The 23,830-nt window shown below is 53.9% G+C and overlaps 1 protein-coding gene across 2 annotated transcripts; it reads left to right on the top strand.

Annotated features, from left to right (window-relative positions):
• The first annotated feature begins 1,555 nt into the window (after positions 1-1,555).
• Positions 1,556-23,459, top strand: Tmprss9 (transmembrane serine protease 9). 2 transcript variants are annotated; one of them, XM_052165371.1, is made up of 18 exons: positions 1,556-1,703; positions 4,741-4,868; positions 5,631-5,698; positions 5,838-6,016; positions 8,277-8,318; positions 9,276-9,389; positions 10,770-10,941; positions 12,175-12,449; positions 13,411-13,547; positions 14,520-14,826; positions 16,635-16,806; positions 17,139-17,410; positions 18,625-18,761; positions 19,181-19,586; positions 21,321-21,492; positions 22,023-22,285; positions 22,368-22,504; positions 23,284-23,459. In XM_052165371.1, exons 1-18 carry the CDS (start codon positions 1,556-1,558, stop codon positions 23,443-23,445), a joined length of 3,291 nt encoding a protein of 1,096 aa, XP_052021331.1. In that variant the 3' UTR covers positions 23,446-23,459. The 2 variants fall into 2 exon arrangements, with proteins under 2 accessions (XP_052021331.1, XP_052021332.1); XM_052165372.1 differs by lacking the exon at positions 5,631-5,698 and having other exon boundaries at positions 4,741-4,867; positions 5,871-6,016.
• The last annotated feature ends 371 nt before the right edge of the window (positions 23,460-23,830 follow it).

Genomic DNA, 23,830 nt, shown 5'->3' with positions numbered 1-23,830 from the left:
TCAGCCTGCTCTCTTATAGAACCCAAGACCACCAGCCCAGGGATGGCTCCACCCACAAGGGGCCCTCCCCCCTTGATCACTAATTGAGAAAATGCCCCACAGCTGGATCTCATGGAGGCACTTCCCCAACTGAAGCTCCTTTCTCTGTGATCACTCCGGCCTGTGTCAAGTGGACACACAAAACCCGCCAGTACAGTGAGCCATTGTCCTGTCCGCTCTGCTGTGCATGGTGGCCATGCACGGTCTGAATAACCATTTCAGGCAGAGGCAAGTCCCCTTAAGGACAGGACATTTTGGCTTGGCTTCAGCCTGGGAATACCAGGGTTAGCAAAGGGGTGCTCTCAGGTCCACATGGGTGTCAGGGAATGTGGGGTGCGTGCTTGTCACCCTGCACTCTGGAGGTGGAGTCAGTAGATCAGGAGTCCAAGGCTAGCCTGGGCTACATGAGATCAATGAAATGATTCTCTCTCTCTCTCTCTCTCTCTCTCTCTCTCTCTCTCTCTCTCTCTCTCTGTCTCTCCCCCTCTCTCCCTCTCTCCCTCCCCACCCCTCTCTCTGCAGGGTCCCCTGATGGAACCCTTGCTAGACTGCTGCTCACATAGACCCTTCTGCCTCTGTCTCTGAGTGCTGGGATTGAAGTTATATGCTACCACACTCTGGCAAATGAAATGAAAATAGATATCTTTGTGTTGATGGGGTTGTGAGTTCAAGGCCCTCCCTGGCTACATGGAAAGGACAGGCTCAGCCATGGGGGCCAAGTGTGTTCTCTCCTTCCTGATGTGGGTCTGGGGTAGGTATCACAGTCAGCTCATTACGCTTATCAGCAAGTGCCCTGACCCCCTGAGCCATATTGCTGGTCCTTTCATAACTTTAGTACGACATTTATGTGTTTACTTGTTTTATTAAGTTTGTTCTTTTGATGACTAAAAACAGACTTTATTCTGTAGCCCAGGCCTTCAACACACAGCCATCCTTTGACTGCTGTCAAGTCTGACACCACAGGTGTGCACTGATGAGGTTTCCGCAGCGTCCCTGGAGTCTGATATAAACATGAGGGACATAAGGATTTCAGGGACAAACTTCAGCGATGGAACTGTGTCTGCTGTGTGTGACATCGCATATATGCACCTGGGCGCTCTCGGTTTTTTTAGGAATACTTAGTATCAAGTATGTGTCTGTGTGCATGTGAGCACACTACCCTCAGGGGCCAGAAGGGGGCACCAGTTTCTGGAACTGGCCTTAGAGGTGGTTGTGAGCCACCATATGGGTGCTGGGAATCAAACCTGGGTCCTTTGTGACAGCAGCAGGTGCTCCAGCCACTGACCCATCTCTCACACTCCAACACTGATGACGTTTTTATTTCTGGCTTCTGGATGGAGCCTTCATCTTCGTGCCCTAGGCAGACAGGGCTACAGTGGCTAGGTTGGGCCTGTCCTGTCCTCTCAGTCCTGTCTGCTGCAAGCCAAAGGTGGATGAATGTCAGACAAGCCCTTCGTCTTTATTTATTTATTTATTTATTTATTTATTTATAGCTGGAGCTAACCTTTGCTAAGCTATGGAGCCCACTGTACCGGACTTACAGCTTGTGCCAGAGGTGACAAAGGATGCCCCTGTCCCTGCTCCAGACTCTGGCCATTGTCGAACGGCTGTCATGGTAGTGGTGGCCATCAGCTTGGCCATCCTGACCCTAGGAGTCCTTTCGGGTAAGTGGCAGGAGGAAGGCCTGGGTCCTTGGGGTAGGGACCATGCAAAGTGACATCCGAGTGTCAAAGGACTGACCTTCTAGCCAGAGCCAGAGCTCGCAAGGACAAGTTATGAGGCCAGGAATGTGCCAGGCAGGTGGGCAGGAGGTCACTGTGGGTGACCAGAAGGGGTGGTCGGCCAGCCCTGTGGTCCAATAGGGAGGGAGCAGACATGTGTCAGGGTCTTTTTTTTTTTCCTTGTTTGTTTTTTGAGACAGGGTTTCTCTGTGTAGCCCTGGCTGTCCTGGAACTCGCTCTGTAAACCAGGCTGGCCTCGAACTCATAAATCCACCTGCCTCTGCCTCCCAAGGGCTGGGATCACAGGCGTGTGCCACCACTGCCTGGCTCATGTGACAGTTTTGACAGCCCCTTGAGGCAGCACTAGGGAGCCTGCAGCAAGAGGGTCCGGCCTTCCCGGTCAGGCAGGACTACAGCAGCCCCTGTGAGGGGTAGGCGCAGCCACAGCCAGCCTGTTAGCATGGTTATTCTGTGAGACCATGATAATGGGCACCAACTGGGAAACTTTCTTGTGTGGAAAAAAGCAAAATTGTCCTGGCAGTGGTGACACACACCTTCTAATCCCAGCCCTCAGGACCCAGAGGCAGGAGGATCTCTGTGAGTTTGAGGTTGGCCTGGTCTACATAGAGAGTCTAGGATAACCAGGGCTGCACAGAGAAACACGGTCTCAATAAAAGATAAAAAGAATAGACTGATAATTGCTTTACAGTCCCCAACTGTATTTATTACACTTCTCTGGGTCTTCTGGGTTAGGGCAGCCTGACGTGGCTGACTGACTGCTGCCCCTAGTGGCTGCGCCTGTCATTCGCGGTGACATTCTTATCTCCCTTGCGCCACCTCTTGGAGGTCTTCCTGTCAGTCCAAGTGGCATTTTGTGATCATTTTTGAGGGATTTTCTTCTTTCTTTCTTTCTTTCTTTCTTTCTTTCTTTCTTTCTTTCTTTCTTTCTTTCTTTCTTTCTGTCTGTCTGTCTGTCTTTCTTTCTTTCTTTCTTTCTTTCTTTCTGTCTTTCTTTCTTTCTTTCTTTCTTTCAAGAAAGAGAAGGTCTCACACAGCCGCGCTGGCCTCAGACGCTTTCAGCTGATGATGACTTTGAACTCCTGGTCCCCGTCTCATCCTCCAAAGTGCTGGGACTAGAGGTGTGCACCACCCAGGGCGCGTGCCTGCTGGGGAGTTCTCTACCCACTGAGCAGTGACGCAGCCTGTTGGGACGATTCCTCTACCCATGTATCCACAAACCCATCCCAAGGGATGCCTGAGACCCCAGCATTCGCACCCTTTGCTTCTATTGTTAATTAGGTTGTTGTTGTTGTTTGAGACAGAGTTTCTCTGTGTAGCTCTGTTTGTACAGAAGCTCTGCAGACCAGGCTAGCCCCGAACTTAGAGATCTGTGTGCTTCTGTCCACTGGGGGCTAGGATTAAAGGCATGCACCAACACTTCCTGGCAGATTATTTTGTTTTTAAATTTTAATTCTGGGGCTGGAGAGATGGCTCAGAGGTAAAGAACACTGGCTGCTCTTTCAGAGGTCCTGAGTTCAATTCCCAGCACCCACATGGTGGCTCACAGCCACCTGTGATGGGACCTGACGCCCTCTGCTGGCCTACATGGTGTCTCACAGCCACCTGTAATGGGACCTGACGCCCTCTGCTGGCCTGCGGGCAGACATTCAGGCAGAATGCTGTAGTTATAATAAATAAATAAATCTTTTAATTTTTTTTTTTCAGTTTCTGTGTATGAGCCCTTTGCTCGCATGTGTGCCTGTGTGGTGTATGCATGCAGTTCCCATGGCAGTCGGCAGAGGGCGCGGCACACTGCACACTGGGGCTGCTATCATAGGAGGCTGTGAGCTGTTGGTTTTGGGAAGTCCAGTCCAAACTACTGAGCTCTCTCTCCAGCCCCTAATTTAATTTTTGTCTGTAGTTAAGACTTGCTAAGGGGCTCATGTTGGTCTCTTTTGTTTTGTTTGTTTGCTTTAAAGATTTATTATTTATTATTATATGTAAGTACACCCTAGCTGTCTTCAGACACAGCAGAAAAGGGCGTCAGATCCCACTACAGATGGTTGTGAGCCACCATATGGGATTTGAACTCAGGACCTCTGGAAGACAAGTCAGTGCTCTTACCCACTGAGCCATCTCTCCAGCCCCTCATGTTCGTCTTAAATACCCTGATGGCACAGCGTTTACATGGCAGTCTCCTGAGGGGGGAAACTGAGGAAAGATTCAGAAACTTTTTTTAGGAGATATGGTGGCACAGGCAGGGCCAGGACAGTTGTAATATCCAAGTCACCACAGCCTATAGAGCAAACCCCTGGTTCAAAAGAGTAAAGAGAAGAGGGGCTGGGAGACTGCCCCGCCCACAGACGCTACTGTGCTAGGCATCAGGGTCTCCAGCCCCGCCCAGGAAAAAAACAGGTGTGGTCACCGGGCGCTCGTAATTTCAGAGCCAAGGACACGGGCTCCTCCCTCAGGTTCCCTGGCTGGTCGTCCTAGCAGAACTGCAAGCCTCTGTGTTTACTGGGAGACATCGCCTCAAGCACATGATGGAGGGAAGGGGGAGAAGAGGGGATCTGATGACGTGATGTTCACCTGTGCCACAAACTCCTGCAGGCGCGGAGTGTGCCTCTGGGTAAACTGAACAATGATTCTTGTGTGTGCTGGCCTACTCTGTCCTCTGCAGGAATCTCTGTCCCATCCTAGGAAGGAGGTTGTGACACTGCAAGGCCCCCTGGGGACTCTCACCTGTGATGTCATTGACTCAAGTCAAGGAAGCTGACTTTGGGGACAGCCCAGGTCACTTGGCTTCTATAAGTCGCCTACTGTCTCTGGGAGTCCTCGGGACGGCCTTCAGCAAGGGCACAACGCTGGCCAACCTAGGGGAGTCAGGTCCTGCCTGTGGACGGAGGCTCGGCAGGTGCAGGAGGCGCTGAGCCCCAGGCCCACAGTGCAGCGTCTCACCAGGCACCGGTCTTGTCCGCAGCCTTCCTCTCCGTGCAGGGCGCCCATGTGGAGCACGCGGCAGAGCTACTCGGGATCCGGTTCACCAGCTCTTTGCAGCAGGAGAACTCTGAATTGTACCGCCTGCTCACGCCTGCTCTGCAGACGCTGGCAAGTACAGCTGGGGCCTGGAGGGGGGGTCGGCTGGGTAGACTCCGGAGAAGGGGAGGTTGCCGCCCATCCCCTATCCCTTTATCCCCTCTCCCCCATCCATCCCTCCCCCACCCCATCCATCCCTCCCCCATCCCCCACCCACCCATCCCTCATCCTCCACCCACCCATCCTCCACCCCACCAATCCATCCCCCATCCCCCACCCATCCATCCCCCACCCCCATCCATCCCCCACACCCCGATTCATCCATCCATTCCCCACCCCCATCCACCCCTCACCCCCATCCATCCACCCCCCTCCCCCATCTACCGCCATCCTCCATCCATACATCAATCCCTCTCCCCCCACCCATCCCCATCCCCCACCCACCTCCATCCCATCCTTCCCCCACCCCCATCCATCCATCCATCCCCCCTCCCCCCACCCACCCATCCTCTACCCCCCACCCATCCATCTCCCCTCCCCCACCCATCCATCTCTATGGACACGCAGCTGTTCCTACCTCTCAGTTGCTCTGATCTGTGCAGCTGTGAATGTGCCTGAAACAGACATTGCTTTAAGTCTCTGTGGTTATAACCTGGAAGTAGCATATATTCTTGTCTGCTTTTCCACAGCTGCATAATATTCCACTATGTGCCTTAACTGCACTGCATTTGTTAATTTATTGACAGAAGAGTGTTTTCCACATGACCTGATCTCTGGCTGTGGTCCTGTTGTCTCTCTGTGGTTATAGCTTCAATGCTCTCATTTCTGTTGCAGTTTGTGAGTAGTTTCCAAAAAACAGAGTTAGAATCGAGCTGCACAGGCTGCACAGTGCTTAGTTACAGGTGAGTTGTGGTCTCTGTGAGGGTGTAGCAACCTTGGTAGACATTTTGGAGATGCCAGAAGATTATAAATAATTCCAGAACCTTCCAGAAGATTCTGGAAATTCACAGTGGTAAGCTTGCCCTCTGCCCTTTGTCGCAGGGATGGCAATTCCAGTGTGATTGTGCATTTTCGGCTACACTTTATGCTCCGAACCCTCCAGCCACTGAGCCTGGAGCAGGAAGCAGACATCTTGCAGAAAGGAGTCCAGGCGAGGCTGCAGGAGCAAGGCCTTGCCCTGGCTGCCTACGGCACCATCACGTCAGTCGAGCTCACAGGAGGTGGGTGGCTGGTGGGTCTGGGAGACCAGGGGTGGTTGGGAGTGGTGCATTGCTCAAAGTGCAAAGAACTTCAAAATTTAAAAACTCCACCCCATGGAAGGAGGGAGACACACAGGCTCACACACCCTCTGCTGCAGGGTACATGTCTTACCCGCACCGTCATGGACTATTTTTTTTACATGGTTCTAGACATCCTGGGTTCACTGTGGTCCCAAAAACAAATCAGAAAATACCAGAACTAAACGAGTCACACGTTCCGATGGACCTGTTCTGAAGTGTGTGATATAATTCAAGGGACCTAGGGCTAGAGAGGGGTCCCGGTGGTTAGATCACCAGCTGCTCTTGGAGACATCCTGGGCTCCGTTCCCAACACCCACATCGCTGCCTGAAGCCCCTGTTGCTCCACCTCCAGGGGATCCTGTGCCCTCTCGGGTACAAACATGCAAAACACCCCACACATAAATTAATTTAAAATATCTAGCCAGGTCGTGGTGGCACATACTTTAATCTCAGCATTCGGGAAACAGAGGCAGGGGGATCTCTATGAGTGTGAGACCAGATCTACAGAGTGGGCTCCAATATAGCAGGCTACGCAGAGAAATGGTCTCAAAAATACTAGTTAATTAATTATATCTAAGCCATCTCAGTCTGTCCCACGGGGGATGTGAGCCACTCCTGTGCACAATAACATCTCCTCCTGTATTGATATAAGTATTTATTTAATATGTCTGCACCTGCCCTAGAGCTCTGGATTCACCAGTGAAAGACAGACAGACAGATAGACACACACACACACATACATACACATACATACACACACATACACAAATACACACACACATACACACATACATACACACACACACATACACACATACATACATACACACATACACACACACACATACACACATACATACACACACACACACACACACACACGCGCGCGCGTGCGCTGGCTTGTTTTTAATATGCTCAGTGGCTGGGCACTTGGAACCTGCCTGTGGCTAACACTCCCCTCCAATATTCGTTAATTGTTAATTCTTAAAGCATTTTCTTTTGGGGGGGGGGGGTTCGAGACAGGGTTTCTCTGTGTAGCCCTGGCTGTCCTGGAACTCACTCTGTAGACCAGGCTGGCCTGGAACTCAGAAATCCACCTGCCTCTGCCTCCCAAGTGCTGGGATTACAGGCGTGCACCACCACTGCCCTGCTACATTGTATCTTTGCTGCCCTGGTTCCTTCTGGGTTGCTCTCCCATGGGGCCACTTTCCCTTTGCACCTGCATTTCGGTCTCGCCCTCCTGCTCCTTCAGGGTGTGGTCAGTCCTATGCCCCTCTTACTGCACACTCTCCGCTTTCCCTCTCCTTCCTTTCTCCGGGAATCCTAAAAGCCCCACCTCTGTCTCCCTGCCCAGCCATTGGCTGCTGGCAAATCTATTTCTCAATCAGAGCCATGGGGAGTGTGGGGAGGGGCTTCCTTTAGCCTCCTCCTGGGACACTGCAAACAGGTTCTTGGGTAACACAATTAGTCTGAGAACACAGGTGGCTACATCCTCCCTACAAGAGCTACCTATTGCTAACAGGCACCCCAGTGAGTGAGTATATTAGCTTCAAGTACAGCTTTCATGTAGGCTATCCTGGGCTACAGTCCTATCTCCACAGCCTCTTCAGGAACTGGGGTCCCACCTGGGCAACATAATAAGACCCTGTCTCAAAAAACAAAAACTGGCCATTCAGGGGTGGCGCACACCTTTAATCCCTGCACCTGGGAGGCAGAGGCAGGCAGATCTCTGAGTTCTAGGCCAGCCTGGTTTACAGATCGATTGAGGCAAAGATTGGGAGGGGCGGTTAGAAACCAGGTCAGACCTTTCAGCTGTTAAATGCTTGTGACTTGACCTCACTGTCCCTTGCCGCTGACATGATGTCTGAGGTCTCACAGACACCGTTTCAGTCCATCTTCTAGGAAACTCCTCAGTGGCAGGCGTGCTCCTGCTCTGACAGCGGCTGCCGGCCTCGTGGGCCTCTTCAGCGCTGTCCCCTCACCAGCCAAGCTACGGTGGTGGTGGCTGTGCCCCGGCCTGCAGCAGATGCCCTGAAGAGCCAGCACTCAACACAGTTGACCTTTTAGGGAGAGGGAGCAAGAGAGGACCTCCTCATTACTGCCCAGGCTGACCTCAGCTTCACAATCCTCCTCCCTCAGCCTCAGTAACAGGCAAGAACCATCGCTTGCCTCTCACTTGGCTTTGTCTGTTCTGCTTCAGGAAGGTGTGAAGGTCCGGTGACGGAGAGGGACCTAAAGTCAGGTAGGACTGGCCTGGGCCCCTCAGCTTCCGGGACAGCCCCCCTCAGCTTCTCTCGGCAAGCCTGTGTGCAGTTCCTGCAGGCCTCTGGCTTCCCTGGGAAGAGCTGTGATCCCGAGGAGCTAGGCTCTGCAGCAGGGTGTGCTGTTGGGTAGTTTATCCAAGGCAGGGGCTCACTCTGTAGCCCAGGCTGGCCTCAGACTCGGAGCTCTACCTGCCTCTGCCTCCGGAGTGCCGGGGATTAAAGTGTACGCTCCTGTCCCCAGCCACTATTTATTTATTTTTATGTTTTTCTCTGTCACCCTCTTACTGTGACAAGACACCTGATGCAGGGAACTTAAGGGAGGGAGGGCTTACCTTGGCCACAGTTCAGAAGGCCAAGGTAATGTCGGGGAGGGAGTGGCGGCAGGAGCTAGAGGAGGAGTCCCCAGTCAGGAAGCAAAGAGAGGTGACCACTGGGGCTCCCACTTCCTGTCAGATGAGCAGAGTCTCCAGACTGTTTCTAGATTGCACGAGGTAGACCATTAAGAGCAGCCATCACAGAAGGTGATGGAATTCTATTGTAAGAACAAAGCCTGTAATCGGGCCAATTGGGAGGTGGGCATTGGACCTCTGTGAGGTCAAGGCCAGCCTTGTCTGTAAAGTGAGTTTCAGACCATCCAAGATTACACAGAGAGATCCTGTCTCACGGGCATGCGTGCACACACACACACATGCACACACTCACACATGCACACACACACACACACACAAACACACTCACTCATGTCTCACACGTGCCCTGTCTTTGTCTTCAGAGATAAGCAAAAAGCTAACAGAGATTCTCACACTGTGAAGTTACCTAGAGGTCTCCTGCAGGTCATACACACACACACACACACACACACACACATACCTGCAGGTTGCTGCCTCTGCAAAGAGGAGGTTCTCCGGGTCCCCAGCTTGGTTCTCTGTCCCCAGGTCACTGCCCAGGGAATGCCTTCTCCTGTCAGGACGGTCAGTGCGTGAGCAAAGAGAACCCGGAGTGTGACGACAGGGCGGACTGCTCCGACGGCTCTGATGAGGCACAGTGCGGTCAGTGTCTGTGTGGCCTGGGTGCGTGGTGAGCATGGCCCACGGGCTGGGAGGGGGAAGGGAGACGTGTGACGGTGCCTGGAGGGGACAGTCCTCAGAGAAAGCAGGGGCTGGGGAGCCTAGAGCTCTGTGCTGCCAGGATCAAGGATTGCTCAGATCTAAGCAAGAAGTGAAGACAATATGTAGTATTTTATCACAATGTTTCCAGTGTTCTTAGGCTGCACAGGGAGGCGGCACAGGGGCCTCCTCTGCTTTCTGCTACTTGATAGGAAACTGCATATTTTAGCTCCCAGTCCCTCCTGAGAAGGCAGGGCAGGAACTTAAGCAGAGGATGGAGGTAGCCTGGGCTTGCTCTCTCCCATTACAGCCCAGGATCTGCAGCCTAGGGGTTGGCACCACCCACGGTGGGCTTGGCCCTGCAGCAGCAACCATTACTAATCAAGAAAGTGCCCCACATGCTCTTCCCAAGGTCCTGAGTTCAAATCCCAGCAACCACATGGTGGCTACAGTATACTTACAAATAATAAATAAATAAATAAATAAATAAATCTTAAAAAAAAAAAAAGAAAGAAGGTGCCCCACAAGCCAGGCAGTGGTGACACACGCCTTTAATCCCAGCACTTGGGAGGCAGAGGCAGGTGGATTTCTGAGTTCGAGACCAGCCTGGTCTACAGAGTGAGTTCCAGGACAGCCAGGGTTTCACAGAGAAACCCAGTCTAGAAAAACCAAAAAACAAACAAACAAACAAAAAAGAAGGTGCCCCGCAGGGCTCAGTGATGCAGGAGAGGCATCAACGCACTCAGGAAGTGAGGCAGGAGGATCATGAGCTCCAGGCCAGCTTGGCTGGAATAAGAGTCTGTTTTAAAAGAAAGAGATTAGGGGGCTGGAGAGTTAGTTCGGAGGTTAAGAGCATTGCCTGCTCTTCCAGAGGTCCTGAGTTCAAGTCCCAGCAACCACATGGTAGCTCACAACCATCTGTAATGGGATCTGACATCCTCTTCTGGCATACAGGTGTACATGCAGGCAGAATGCTGTATACATAATAAATACATTTTTAAAAAGATTTATTTATTATATGTAAGTACACTGTAGCTGTCTTCAGACACCAGAAGAGGGCATCAGATCTCTTTATGGATGGTTGTGAGCCACCATGTGGATGCTGGGATTTGAACTCATAACCTTTGGAAGAACAGTCAGTGCTCTTACCTGCTGAGCCATCTCTCCAGCCCCAATAAATACATTTTTTAAAGAAAGAAAGAAATTAATAAAATAAAAATAAACAATAGGTCACATGACCTTCACCCTCGGGCACCGGCCTGAGCCTTTTCTCTGACGCTGACTGATTGCCATGGCCCGGGCTGGTGATCCTGTGTCTTGCAGACTGCGGCTGGCAGCCTGCCTGGAGGTCGGCCGGCAGGATTGTGGGTGGCGTGGAGGCTGCTCCCGGGGAGTTCCCCTGGCAGGTCAGCCTTCGGGAGAATCACGAACACTTCTGCGGTGCCACCATCATCGGTGCCAGGTGGCTGGTGTCTGCTGCCCACTGCTTCAACGAGTGAGTGCCACCTGGCCTGGGCCACCAGTCCAGGGTTCGGCCCAACCCACCTGCGTCTCTCCGTACTCCCTCCTTTTCCCAAAGTCCACTCTTGATTCTTTCCCTCTCTTCCCCCTTTTGGTTTATTTAATTACATCTATGAATGTTTTGCTTGCCTGTCTGTTGGTGCACCATATGCATGCCTGACAGCAATAGAGAACGGAAGTGGGCATTGAGTCCTCTGGAACTGGAGATGTTTGGACCCACACTGTATGTGGGCACTCGGACTCAAACCCCGGTCCTCTGCAAGAGTGTCCATCCCTCTCAACCTCTGTGCCATCTCTCCATACCCTCCTCTCTCTCTCTCTCTCTCTCAAGTAAAAAGATTTACTTATTTATTTTATTATATGTAAGTACACTGTACTTGACTTCAGACACTCCAGAAGAGGTCGTCATAGCCCTTTACAGATGGTTGTGAGCCACCATGTGGTTGCTGGAATTTGAACTCAGGACCTCTGAAAGAGCAGTCAGTGCTCCTAACCTCTGAGCCATCTCTCCACCCTCCTCTTTTCTCTTTTAAAATTAATTAATTGCTTATATTTAAGACAAAGCCTCATTAGGTTTCCCAGGCTTTCCAGGAACTCATAATCCTCCTGCCTCAGCTTCCTGAGTGCTGGGGTTACAGGTATCCATCCCCACATTCTAGTCTGTATTCATTTTATTTATTGTTTGTTTAATTTTGAGACAAGTTCTCACTATGTAGTTATCCTGAAACTTGCTAGGCGCGTAGCCCAGGCTGGCCCTGAGCTCACACAGATCTGCCTGCCTTTGTCTCCCATGTGCCGGCGTCAAGTGCATGCACAATCCTGTTCAGCTTTTATTTAGCATCTGTATGTGCCGCAATGTGTGTGTGTGCGCATGTGTGGTGTGTGTGTGCTTGCATGTGCATGTGCGTATGTGTGTGCGTGTGCATATGTGTGTGCACGTGGTGTGTATGTGCCTGCGTGTGCGTGGTGTGTTGTGTGTGTATATGTGTGTGCATACGCATGCATGCCTGAGTGTGCTTGGTGTGTGTGTGTGCACACGTGCGTGCGCGCGCATGCATGTGCGTGGTGTGTGAGTACGTGTGTGTGCATGACAACTTGCAGATCTCTCCTTCCACCATATGTGTCCCTGGAATTGAACTCAGATAGGCAGGCTTGGCCACAAGAGTCTGTACTTTACTCCTCTAAGCTCCCCTTCGGGCCTCCCCAGATTCCAGGACCCTGCGCAGTGGGCCGCCCAGGCGGGCAGTGTGCACCTGAGCGGTTCAGAGGCCAGCGCTGTGCGCGCACGCGTGCTCCGCATCGCCAAGCATCCCGCCTATGACGCGGACACGGCGGACTTCGACGTGGCTGTCCTGGAGCTGGCGCGCCCGCTGCCCTTCGGCCGCTACGTGCAGCCTGCCTGCCTCCCCGCGGCCACGCACGTCTTCCCGCCGCGCAAGAAGTGCCTGATCTCGGGCTGGGGTTACCTGAAGGAGGACTTCTGTAAGCCTGCTGCGCGCATCCCCGCACTCCTAACTGAGACCTTCTAGCCCCAAAGTAGATGACCAGGGCAATGGTGCCTCCTGCCTCCGAGCTCATAATCTGGGGGTCTGAGGCAGGGGATCAGTCCAGAGACCTTGGAAATACCTGTTCTCAAAAACTAAAAACAGGGCTAGGGCGTGGTCAGGGTGGAGCCTTGGCCTAGAATTCTGCGGTGAGGGGCTGAGGTGGAGTTTTTAACTAACCAGTGAGGAGCCTATGGGTTCCATACCTCTGGTAAAGAAAAAGTAAGAAGAAATTCTGTAAAGTTAAAGTTGGTATGAGCCGGGCGTGGTGGCGCACGCCTGTAATCCCAGCACTTGGGAGGCAGAGGCAGGTGAATTTCTGAGTTCGAGGTCATCCTGGTCTACAGAGGGAGTTCCAGGACAGCCAGGGCTACACAGAGAAACCCTGTCTCGAAAAACCAAAAAAATAAAAAAAGTAAAAAAAGTAAAGTTGGTAGTATACAACTGCCATCCCCAAATTTAAGATCTGAGGATCAGGAGGATCAGAAGTCCACGGTCATCTTTCGCTATAAAGTGAGTTTGGCCAGCCTGGGTTATAAGAGACTGTGTCTCAGAAAACAATAAAAGCCTATAATCCTAAGGCAGCAGGTAGTGAAGGTGTCTCATCCAGAGCTGAGCTGTTGTGCTGTGGAGCGAGTTCACCCTCGGGCAAGTCGGGGTTGGAACCTAGGCCGTGGGGGAGAGAAGCAGATACGGTGCAGCCAGCGCGTGTGGGGAACAGAGGCCTGGCGCCTGTTAGCGCCTCAGTAGATGTGGATGCCGGCATGCTGTCAGCCTGAGGGTCAGGTGGGCCCCGCAGCTTGAGAACCAAAGAGGAAATGGTATTCAGTCTCCTGGCTCAAAGTGGCTGCTGGGGTTCCGGCACTCTTACCTGCTTTTCTCTGTTGCTCTGTGGGCAGTGGTGAAGCCAGAGGTCCTTCAGAAGGCCACGGTGGAATTGCTGGACCAGAGCCTGTGTTCCAGCCTGTACGGCCACTCGCTCACAGACAGGATGGTGTGTGCCGGCTACCTGGATGGGAAGGTGGACTCTTGCCAGGTAGGCTGCCAGGGTAAAACTGTTACCCTCTGTCCCCTCCCTCTGGAGGACAAGCAAGCGGAACAAACCAGCCCTCAGGAGTTCAAGGCCTGAGGCCCTGTCTCAAAAGGAAACCGAGCCGGAAGTATCGAAACTGGGCCATAGTAGATGACCAGTATTCTCTAAACACGCAAGTCGCTGCATATTTTTATTTTGTTTTGTTGGTTTTTCCAGACAGATTTTTCTCTGTGTCACCCTGGCTGCCGTAGACTCTATCCCTCTGTAAACTGGGCTGGCCTCGAACTCACAGACATCCATCTGCCTGCCTCTGCCTCCTGAGTGCTGGGGCAGGAGGGATGGCTCAGTGGTTAAGAGTTTTGGGAGATCGATGCCTTCTGGCCTCTGAGAGCACCGGGCATAAAAGTGGTGCACTGAGGACAAACACAGACTAAATATTCACCACATAGAGATCTTTTTTTTTTTTGGTTTTTTGGATTTGGTTTTTCTGAGACAGGGTTTCTCTGTATAGCCCTGGCTGTCCTGGAACTCCCTCTGTAGACCAGGCTGGCCTCGAACTCAGAAATCCGCCTGCCTCTGCCTCCCAGAGTGCTGGGATTACAGGCGTGCGCCACCACCGCCCGGTCACCACATAGAGATCTAAATAAGTAATTACACAAAGGCTTGCAGCTCCCGGCCCGCATGATAATGACGTCACATTTGCTATCCTTGCGCTCTTTGCTGTGCTCCTACCCCGGTGTTCCCTCTATGGGGCCACAGACCTCCTAGTAACCCCCGTCTGTCTCTATGTACAGCCCTATCCATGAGCCCATGTGGTTAGAGGGTTCAGGCCCCGCCCTGGGCTGTCTCTGCCTCCGGCGACTTAGTCGGAGAGTCCCACCCCCATCCCCCACCCCCCTGTCCCCCCCCCATCCCCCCTACGCCCCCTACAGCCCCCCCCCGTCCCCAAACTGAGAATGTGCCTTTGTTTTCCAGGGTGACTCCGGAGGACCCCTGGTCTGTGAGGAGCCTTCCGGAAGGTTCTTCCTGGCTGGTATTGTGAGCTGGGGAATTGGCTGTGCAGAAGCGCGGCGCCCAGGGGTCTACACCCGGGTCACCAGGCTGCGGGATTGGATCTTGGAGGTGACCAGCACAGGTGACGCGCCTGCGGTCCCCACCGCAGCTCCAGTGCCTGCCACCCCCAGCATTCCCTGGCCTACCAGCCCTGAGAGCCGGGTGCCCAACACCACCGCTGCTCCCAGCCCTGTGCCACCGCACCCCAGCACTGCGGCCAAGCCACAAGGTATTCCGGATTCCAGGCAGGTGCCCCCTCCCAGGCGGGGTCAGAGCAGTTCCCCCCTCACCTCAGCAATCACGAAGTACTTGGTGGGAAAGAGATTGCTAATAGAGCCTCCATCCACACCTGTCTCGTTGGCTCCTGCCTGCGGGGCGTTCAGCAAGTGCTCAGTTGATTATTGATGTCTGCCATGCAACCCTGGCTGAAGATGGGCATCTAATGGAAATCTTGACATGCTCAGTGTGGGGTTGGTGATCGACTACGAGGAACTGATGATTGACTATGTTTGGGGGAGGGGGATGTTGAGACAGGGTCTCTCTTTGTAGCCGGAGCAGTGGTCCTTTAACTCTTTGTGTAGACCAGGCTGGTCTCGAACTCACACACATCTCCCTGTTTTTTGCCTGGGATTAAAGGCGTGTGCCACCAGGCCTGGCTGTGATTAACTATTGGCTTTGGCGTCTGCCTTAACACTGTGGGAGATTAACAATTGATTACTGATTTTGTTGGGGGGAGGGAGATGGAGGGGGAGGGCAAGTGCCTGAGGACAACTTGCAGGAACTGGTTTTCTCTTTCCACCACTGGTTTTTGGGGGAGTAAACTCAGCTTAGACTGCTTGGTGGCTAGTGCCTCGACTGGATGTCTGTAAGTGGAGGATTGGTGATTGATTGCCAATGTCACCTGCCTTGACTCCTCAGTGAGAAATTGGTGATTGATTATTGGTGTCTGCCGTGAAAGAGCTTGATGGGAGGACAGCAGTTTATTGTTGGCATCTGTCTTGACATTTGGTGGGAAACTAGTAACTGTTTATTGATGTTTGCCATAAAGCCATCAATAGGGGATTAGCAGTTTATTATTCATGTCAGCCATGAACACGCATGTTACAGGTTGGCCACTGGGAGGACATTTCTTTTAATCTTACGCTTTTAAATATTTATTTTTTATTTTGTGTGCACTAGTGTTTGCCTTCATGTGTATCTGCATGAGGGTGTTGGATCTTGGACTTACAGACAGTTGTGAGCCACTGTGTGGGTGCTGGGAATTGAACCCGGGTCCTCTGGAAGAGCAGCCAGTGCTCTTAATTGTTCAGCCATCACTCCTGCCCAAATTTTTTTTGAAAAAAAATTTTTTCACTATGAGGCCTGGCTAGAACAAAGCTCATTATGTAGACCAAGTAAACTTTGAACTCACAGAGATTCTCCTGCCTCTGCCTCCCAGGTGCTGGGATTAAAGGCCACCACTGCTGGCTTCACTGAAAGTATAATGTAGGTGCGTGGGAAATGAGGTCAGCATAGTGAGAGTGACCTGCAAGGCCATCAGGAAGTTACGTGAGGTGCCTGTGAGAGCTGGGGGGGCCGAGTCTCCGCGGTGACCAGCGTGGTCCTGCAGGGCACCATCCCCATTCCTGCACATATCTGCTTTATCAGCCTTGAATCTCTTGTTTTTTGTCTATGTTGTGATGCTGAAGTCAAAGCCCCAGTTATCCCAGCCAGCCCTGTTTCCTGCTTTTGTCCCTCTTCCTTCTCTCCTTCCCACCCTTCTGGAACAGCATCTTTTGTACCCCAGACTGACTTCAAACTCAGAACAATCCCCCTGCCTCAGGTTCTGAGAGCCGGGATGACAGGCACTTGCCACCATGTAGATGTGACATTGTGGGTCCGTGAATCTCATCAGAGGATCTCAGTCACTGCAAATAGAGGTTTCCCTCAAACCTGTCACCCTGGGCGACATCACCCCAATTACTCTGTATGTAGATTAGATCCAGAATGGGTGACCCGGAGCGGATGACTACCCTTCCTCCTCCTCTCTCCTGGCAGAGTGTGGGGCCAGACCTGCAATGGACAAGTCCACTCGGATTGTGGGCGGGGTCAGCGCCATATCTGGGGAGGTGCCCTGGCAGGCCAGCCTGAAGGAAGGATCCAGACACTTCTGCGGCGCCACCGTGGTGGGTGACCGCTGGCTGCTGTCCGCCGCCCACTGTTTCAACCAGTAAGGCCTCCCAAGCACCCCGATGGCAGACCCTCGCTGCATGCAGCAAGTGCCAACTAGCTAGTGCCACGCTTTCCTGTCAGCCAGGCTCAAAACTGACAAACCAAACCAGACAATGAACAGGAAGCTGATATTGTTCCCTGAATGCTCTTACATGGGGGTTGCCCAGAACCACAACCATCGGGCTCTACAGCAGGGGGATTCTGATCTGCTGTAACCTACAGCGTTGATAAAGTTGCTAGGGTCTCTGTTGGAGTGGCAAAAGCAAGGCACTTTCCTTTTCCTGGGGTGCGGGGTGCGGGGTGGGAGCGCCTGCGGTCCTGTCTCTGCAGCACCAAAGTGGAGCAGGTGCACGCGCACCTGGGCACCGCGTCCCTGCTGGGTGTTGGCGGGAGCCCCGTGAAGCTGGGGCTGCGAAGGGTGGCACTGCACCCCCGCTACAACCCTGGAATCCTGGACTTTGACGTGGCCTTGCTGGAGTTGGTCCAGCCGTTGGTCTTCAACAAATACATCCAGCCGGTCTGTCTTCCCCTGGCCATCCACAAGTTCCCCGTGGGCCGGAAGTGTATGATCTCAGGCTGGGGCAACGTGCAGGAGGGAAATGGTGAGCAGGTCCCAGAGAGGGGATGATGACCGTATCTCCGGGATCTCCGGGGCCTGGCCTGGGAGGGATGCAGCTTGGCTTCCCTCACCTGGGTCCTAAACACTCATCACACTGATCCCACATCCTAAGTGCCTCTCCCAGTCTCCTGGTGTCTCCATATGGGCCTCATTTGTGTGTATAAATAAAGTTTTATTGGCACAAGAGCCATACATTCATTGACCATGGCTGCAAAAGAAGGTTGGTGCTGACCCAGTGGCCTTTAGCCCCACAGGCCTCACACGAAGCCGGCTGCCTGGGAAAAACCGTGCTTTATTGCTGTGCAGTCCCTTACGCATCCATTCACTAGCAGGATAGCGCATCACAGACTTTTCTTCCATGTGGCTGAGAGATGCCCTAGCACAGTGGCTCTCAACCCTCCCAACGCTGGGACAGCCCTTTAATAAAGGCCATGCTGTGGGGACCCCCGCCACAGAGTCATTTTGCTGCTACTTCATAACTATAACTTTGCTACTGATGTGAATGGTAATGCAAATATCTGATATCCAGGATCTCTGACATGTGACCCCAAAGGGGTCAAGCACTACTCTGCTAGTCCTTTACGGACAGATTTGTCAAAATGGGGAGTGGTGCCTACACCTGTCTTCCCAGCACTCCAGGACAGAAGCAGGAACACCATAGATTTAAGGACAGCCTGGGCTACATAGTGAGATCCTAAAGAACTCAAGAGTTGGCTCATGCCAGGCAGTGGTGGCGCACGCCTTTAATCCCAGCACTTGGAAGGCAGAGGCAGGCGGATTTCTGAGTTCGAGGTCAGCCTGGTTTACAGAATGAGTTCTAGGACAGCCAGAGCTACACAGAGAAACCCTGTCTTGAAAAACAAAAACAAAACAAACAAACAAAAAAAGAGTTGGGTTGCTTAGTATGTGCAAAGGTCCTGGGTTCCACCCCAGCCCCACAAGGAGAAATGAAAATTCCTATGAAAGCCAGGTGTGGGGTACACACCTTTAATCAGCATCAGAGAGGCAGAGGCAGGAGGATCTCAGTGAGTTCCAGGACAGTCAGAGCCACACAGTGAGATCCTGTCTGAGACAAAACAAAGCAAACATTCCTGTGGGCTCTACGGGCTGGCCTCGGGGTAGAGACAGTGCCCGGGCCGGGCTGGCCTCGGGGTAGAGACAGTGCCCGGCCCGGCTTGATGTGCTCTTTCCTGGCAGCCGCCAAGCCCGACATCTTACAGAAGGCATCCGTGGGCATCATAGAGCAGAAGATATGTGGAGCCCTGTACAACTTCTCCCTCACTGACCGCATGCTCTGCGCCGGCTTCCTGGAGGGCAGAATTGACTCCTGCCAGGTGTGTGCCCTAGGGATGCCTCCATTCCTACCTGGGCTCCAGGGGTAACTCAGTGGCAAGCGTCTAGCGTGTTTGAGGCCCTAGGTTCCATCCTCAGGACTGAAAAAAGTTAAAACAAGAATAATTGATGGCCGGGCAGTAGTGGTGCATGCCTTTAATCCTAGCATTTGGGGGTGGAGGCAGGTGAACCTATGTGAGTTCGAGGCCAGCCTGGTCTACAGAGTAAGTTCTAGGATAGCCAGGGATACACAGAGAAACTTTGTCTCAGGAAAAAATAATGATAAAGGATCAGAGACGCAAAGGGATCTGCCTAAGGTCACACAGCCACGCCTGAACGTGAAACCTGATGTCTAACGGGAGTGGAGCCTTTCTCTTTCTTGGATGGTGTCCCAAAAAGGCCTGTTGGTATCCTCCTGCAGGGTGATTCTGGTGGCCCCCTGGCATGTGAGGAGACTCCTGGTGTCTTTTACCTGGCCGGCATCGTGAGCTGGGGCATTGGCTGTGCCCAAGCTAAGAAGCCCGGTGTATATGCACGAATCACGCGCCTCAAGGACTGGATCCTGAAGGCCATGTCCTCAGACCCCAGCTCCATGGCTCATCCCCACACCTCCAGCACACGGCTCACCCCCAGCAAGCCCCCCAGAACCACAGCAGATGGCCTCATTATCCCTGAGGCCACCACCGGCAGACCTGCTACTCCCAGGGCCACCATCAGAGTGACCACTAGACCACTCAACACGACGTTGTCTGCCAGGAGTACCACCACCAGGGGACAGACACCAGCCCCAAACGCTCCGGGCACCACCATATACTCTCACCTGCCAGGTATGGTGACAGAGGCTGACTCCGGTGGGTCCCTGTTACAGCACAGTGGTGCTGTAACACACACCATCCCATCGTTTACGAGCTGGGGTCCTGTGGCAGCCTGCCCAGCCTGCAGGGCGCACTTTCCCCATGTTTGCAGCTGTGTGCTGACATCTCCACACTTGTGCATGCACACCTGTGCGCGCAGAGGCCGGAAAAGGGCATCTGTGTCCCGCTCCACCAAGGATATGAATGCTGCCCTCTGTCACACTCAGTGCTCCTCCGACACCGGGCACCTCAGTGCCCCTGCAGCCTCTGGGCTTCAGTGCGGCTGGCAAGTCCCAGCCAACCGCCTGCCTTTGCCACTGTCTGTGCTGGGGTCAAAGGTGTGCACTCAACCATGCCGGCTGACTCATCTCTCCAGCTTCTGTTTCTTTTAGTATTGTCATGTCCCCTATGGGACTAGGAGCTACTCAGTAGCTGAGGCTGACCTTGAACTCCTGTTCTTCTAGATGTTTGACGGGAGAATCACAAGTTCAAGGCCAGCCTGTGCTGTGAGGGCCTTTCAAGGCTAGTATGGTCAACTCAATGAGAATACTTGTAATCAGCAAACAGTAAGGCTGGAGATAAAGGTCTGCCTAGAATCCTGCCCTCCAAGAGGGGCTGGGCGGGCCAGGGTGGACTCTGCTCAGAATCCCTCAGTGAGAGACTGGGGGCGTGGTCTGGCCCTGTTCTGGAGGCTCTGCCCTTCACACCTGGAGAGAGGAGTAATACCTTGGCTAAGCCTTTGCAGTTTTGAGTGTGGTACCCCACACTTTAAGTCTTGGAGTCTGAGACAGGAGAATTGCTTGGACTTTAAGGCCTTTCTGGCTGCATGTGTAGTGAGATAGTGTCTCAAAACCTCAGCTCTTTACAGACGCTTGGAAAAGTAGACTGTGTGCAGAGGTGAGGACACGAGGAGGCGTGGTCGGGCCTCACCGCCCTGCCCTTCCCCTAGCCACTGTGAGTGTGTGACCAGAGAAGGATAGGGTCCCCTTGCTGGGGTCCCTCAGGAAGACAGGCAGGAGAGCTGCTGAGGGGGGTGTGTTTGCCTCTACCTCCCACTGTCATACAAGTACCCCCCCACATCCAGGTACCCCAGCTGAGACTCCCTTCTGTGGGGCACTTGCCCAGGGTGAGTTCCCAAAGGGTCCTAGGCTAGACCGTTCTTACCGCTTTCATTACTGTCGGTGCTGCTCCTGATGTCACTGTGACATCTTCATGCTGGGCCAGCCACTGAGGCAGTGTGGAGGAGGTGCTGAGTGGCCTTGAAGCAGCGGAGGCAGGACTACAAGCTGAGGCGGCAGTGCAGTCTGACCTTGACCCTGGTACTTGGGGTAACCTGGGAGCTCTAAGCCTGGAACCCAGGGAGGCCCCAAGGCGCGACTCCAGCTCCGGAGCTCACTTTAGGAAGGAGGCAGCACAGGCTGAGGTCGTCTGAAATCTCTCCTGTATTTCCTATTCCTCCCATGAGGCCTTGGTTGTCTTGCTTTCCCCGGGCTCCTTTTGTATTGGTTGAGGCTGGATCAGAAAGGGACACCCGACCTAATGTCCAGGTGGTGGCCAGTGACTGGGAAAGCGGAGCCGGCTGGGTGTTATATGAAGCCACCCGCTGCCCCTCCCACGGGGCACAGGGGACCGGGTTGGGGTTCCGGCCTCCGGGCGGGTGGGAGGAAGACCCTCTGCACCGGGCTCACCTCACTTACTCTTCCACAGACTGTGGCCTGGCGCCCCCCGGGGCCCTGACCCGGATAGTGGGCGGCAGCGCAGCGTCGCTTGGGGAGTGGCCCTGGCAAGTGAGCCTGTGGCTGTGGCGCAGGGAGCACCGGTGTGGGGCGGTGCTGGTGGCCGAGAGGTGGCTTCTGTCTGCAGCGCACTGTTTTGACCTGTGAGTCCTGCCCCGGGTGCAGGAGACCACCTGCCCTTCCCCAGTCTGAACAGAAGGCACTGTCCCTCCTTGGCAGGGTCCTGGACATGAAGGGTCCCTTAAGCGACCCCCAAGATGTGCTCATGTGCCTATCGGTCACAAGGTGAAAGGGACAGATTGTCCCATGCTGTGAAGATCCCAAGACAGGAGGGAGACTGCACTCTGGAGGGCTGAGCACCCAGAGCCCTAGTAGAAATGAGTGGGGTTACTAGTTTTCCCTCACACTTGTGGTTGTTGGACTCGTGTGTGTGTGTGTGTGTGTGTGTGTGTGTGTGTGTGGTGTCCCCATTTTAATTAGTTGATCTAGTGGGGGGTCCAGAGCCTTGACATTCAATACTCCAGAGGGTGTGTGAGGCAGTTGTCCCTCAGAGGGACACCCCTCCCAGCTGGGTGAGCCTGAGTTGGGCAGGGGACATGGCAACCCATTTCCCCTGGGACGGTGCCCTGGGCAGGCGTGGGGCCGTGACATTGCCCATGCACGCGCCCTGCAGCTACGGGGACCCCATGCAGTGGGCGGCCTTCCTGGGCTCTCCATTCCTGAGCAGTGCGGAGGGCCAGTTGGAACGCGTGTCGCGCATCTATCGTCACCCTTTCTACAACATCTACACGCTGGACTATGACGTGGCGCTGCTGGAGCTGGCGGGGCCCGTGCGCCGCAGCCGCTTGGTGCGACCCATCTGCCTCCCGGGTCCCGCGCGGCCCCCCGACGGCGCGCGCTGCATCATCACAGGCTGGGGCTCGTTGCGCGAGGGAGGTAGGCTCACGTGTGTTGGCCGCGGCAGCGGAGGGGGCGCTGGAGACCTTCCCCACCCACACCTACTCCCCGGATCCCACAGGCTCCATGGCAAGGCAGCTGCAGAAGGCCGCGGTGAGGGTTCTCAGTGAACAGACATGTCGCCGCTTCTACCCAGTGCAGATCAGTAGCCGTATGCTGTGTGCAGGCTTCCCGCAGGGTGGCGTGGACAGCTGCTCGGTGAGTGGAGACAGGGGTTCTCTCAGTACATATATGTAGCCCGGGCTGGCCCGAAGTCCTGCACCACCGTCCTTTCAGGCAGGGAATCCCAGGAATCGTCCTGTCTCATCTCCTGAGGCTTCAGCACAAGCATTCGCCACACCTGGCTTCTTACGTGGGGTTTGGGATTTAACTTGGGTCCTCACGCTTATGCAACAAGCCATCTTCAACTGAGCCCGCCCAAGTCTCCCCGAGTCCACCTGACTCTGGGGACATCACATTTTACAACTGCATGTTCAGAGACAACACATAGACGCGTCTCAGTAAAGAGAGATCACCGTGTTGTATGCGATGCTTGCTGTGCAAATGGGAGCACTGAGCCCAGATCCCCAGGAGTCATTAAAAAAAAAAATGCTGTGCTTATAGACTGTGCGCTAGTAACTCCATTCTGTGTGGGTAGCAACAGGGGGAACAGCTGGGACCTGGCCACCACCGACTTCCAGGTTCACAGAAAGGCCCCTTGTCAATGGAATGGAGCAGAAAACAATGAAGATAGCCATTCAGTAGCCAGTTCCGGCCTGCACGTGCGCATGCGCACATGCTGGTCTTCCGGGCAAGGGCCCGGTAGGGGCACTGCCGGTGCCGTTGGCACTGAACCCATTTCCCACACGGCAACAGTGAGGCTCTTCGGCAGCCTCTCCCCTACTCAGGGTCCTTGTTAGTGCCCGTCAGAGAGGTGCGATTGCAGGAGTCACACCTGCTCCCAAGGGCTGCTGGTCTGAGAACACTCTCTCCTTCAGGGTGATGCAGGGGGACCCCTGGCCTGCAGGGAGCCGTCTGGCCAATGGGTGCTAACTGGGGTCACCAGCTGGGGCTACGGCTGTGGCAGGCCCCACTTCCCGGGTGTCTACACTCGAGTGGCTGCAGTGCTGGGATGGATAGGCCAGAACATCCAGGCATGACTGCCCTGTGGCCAGCGACCCAGCTTGGACTAGAAACACAGCTGCTGATCCCCCAACCCACGCTGGGGAGTTGGATCCCAGGTGAACGTGGGAGTCCAACGGGAACTAGCTGTGACTGTGTATATTGTTCCAATAAACAGAATCCCTTCTCCTACCGGCTCAGTCCCTCTGTCGAAGCCACGAGCCTCCGGGAGCAGGGCACGTGTCCAACTCGGCTCCTTCGGTGCTTTTGCTTTTGTGGGACAGGGTCTCCTGTCTCCACGCTTAACCCGCCCCGCCAAGTGCTGGGCCGACAGGTGTGCACCACACTTCTGAGGATGTCACTCATGCGTGACAGGCGAGAGGTACATGGAGTCATGCTTCTTATCCTAGGCTGGTCTCTACC

Source organism: Apodemus sylvaticus, chromosome 20 (assembly GCF_947179515.1).
Source record: "Apodemus sylvaticus chromosome 20, mApoSyl1.1, whole genome shotgun sequence".
Lineage (NCBI taxonomy): Eukaryota > Metazoa > Chordata > Mammalia > Rodentia > Muridae > Apodemus > Apodemus sylvaticus.
The sequence above is the reverse complement of the archived record's forward strand: the minus strand, read 5'-3'. Positions and strand labels throughout refer to the sequence as shown.

Coding starts and splice junctions, on each gene's coding strand:
- Tmprss9 (XM_052165371.1), top strand. CDS start 1,556: ATGGAGCCCACTGTACCGGACTTACAGCTTGTGCCAGAGGTGACAAAG. Junction 5,699..5,837: donor TGCACAGTGCTTAGTTACAG/GTGAGTTGTGGT, acceptor CCTTTGTCGCAG/GGATGGCAATTCCAGTGTGA. Junction 19,587..21,320: donor CATATACTCTCACCTGCCAG/GTATGGTGACAG, acceptor ACTCTTCCACAG/ACTGTGGCCTGGCGCCCCCC.